Source organism: Monosiga brevicollis, genomic scaffold, assembly GCF_000002865.3.
Source record: "Monosiga brevicollis MX1 MONBRscaffold_44 genomic scaffold, whole genome shotgun sequence".
NCBI classification, from domain to species: Eukaryota; class Choanoflagellata; order Craspedida; family Salpingoecidae; genus Monosiga; species Monosiga brevicollis.
This window is the reverse complement of record NW_001865081.1, coordinates 243,632-245,102: the sequence shown is the minus strand read 5'-3', so window position 1 is coordinate 245,102 and position 1,471 is coordinate 243,632. Positions and strand designations below refer to the sequence as shown.

The 1,471-nt window shown below is 58.9% G+C and overlaps 1 protein-coding gene across 1 annotated transcript in view; it reads right to left on the bottom strand.

The window, feature by feature from the left end:
• The window catches only part of MONBRDRAFT_12739 (uncharacterized protein), a gene marked incomplete at both ends in the record, with an annotated part of 23,811 nt that overhangs the window by 9,166 nt on the left and 13,174 nt on the right, over positions 1-1,471 (bottom strand). Inside the window, 3 exons of the mRNA XM_001750600.1 lie at positions 398-571; positions 1,120-1,218; positions 1,332-1,430. Of these exons, the coding sequence (XP_001750652.1) occupies positions 398-571; positions 1,120-1,218; positions 1,332-1,430 (372 nt within the window). The remainder of the gene's footprint in view (positions 1-397; positions 572-1,119; positions 1,219-1,331; positions 1,431-1,471) is intronic.

The window sequence follows — 1,471 nt, the reverse complement described above, 5'->3', positions numbered from 1 at the left end:
CAATTGCTTCAAGCGGTTGCTTAACGCTTCGGGCGCTGCCAGTGCCTGGTCGAGTGTGTTGAGAGCCTGGGTGGTAGTCGTCTGGAAGGCAGCCCAATCCATGACGGGAAACTCTGGTCGAGCTTCATCGATGGTTTTGCGGATGGAAGCAACGACCGTTGCAAGATTGGGGTTTTGTTTGGCGGCACCTCTGATAAAGGCATCGAGGTGGGGGAGAGTATGGCTGGTGGTGCGCGTGGGCAAGAGCGGCTTGAGCCACTTTTCCACCGCCACCACAACAGAGGCCGTGGTCTAATGGAGGGTTGCGTGGTGCCATTGGTCGTGATTAGGTTGGATGAGGCCGTGGGAATTGGGGTAGTAAATGCATTGGGAAAACAAGATCGGGGAGCAGGCTCACCTCGAGGGTGGGGGTGGTGGGCAGAGGCGGTAGCCAGGCGGGAGGCGGTGCCGGCGTGGGCGGAGCGAGGGGTGCGGATGGTTGTGATAGGCGAGCCTCGTGAGCAGCAAACACGGGCTCCAGCTTGTCGCCATGCCCGTATTGACGTCCGAGATCAAGGGGCGTTTTGCCATGCTGAGAACATGTGATTGGAGCGTGTGAGGTGGGCAGCACGCGCATTTGCTTTTACATAACAAAGGCGAGGTGACAATGCTTTGAAGTGGGCCGAAGACGCCAGACGCGCGAGTGGTGTGCAAATGGTGCGGGCAGGTAGCAGGGGTCCGAACGGAGGCGCGCTTGGAGAGAGGAAAAAAAAAAAAAAGGAAAAGGCGCGTGTGCCGGGGGCAAAAGTCAAGGCGCGGTCACCGAGAGCCGCTTGGGCGAGCGAGGGAGGCAGAGGCGTGATGGCAAGGGGTTGGGGATGGATCAGAAAAAGGGGAGAGCGAAAACGGCAGGCGGAAGAGACAAGTGGGGCGCGGGGAGCACCGACAACGGGCGGACGCAAAACGGGGGAAGAAGAGGGATAGCGGGAAAGAAGCAAAGGAGCCAGGGGTGGAGAACGGGCGCGCACGGATGGGCAGGGTGTAGCGGAGAGGAGGGACGGGGGCAAAGGCGACGGGGCAGCGGGAGCAGGAGCAGCAGCCAGAGGGGTAAAGGGGGGAAGAGGGAGGTACTGTACTGACGTCGTCCTCGGCTTTAGCATCAGCACCGTACTGCAACAGCATCTCCACCACCTCGACATGACCGTTACCGCAGGCCATGTGCAGTGGTGTATAGCCATACTGTGGGATGATGCATCAGCATGACGTACAGCATCATCATCATCATCATCATGGGGTACAGGTGCACCATCATAGGGGGGGTAAAGGGAAGAAGAGGGAGGTACTGTACTGACGTAGTTCTGGGCTTTAGCATCAACACCGTGCTTCAACAGCATCTCCACCACCTTGACACGACCGTTTTGGCAGGCCCAGTGCAGTGGTGTCCAGCCAACCTGTGGGATGATGCATCAGCATGACGTACAGGTACAGCATC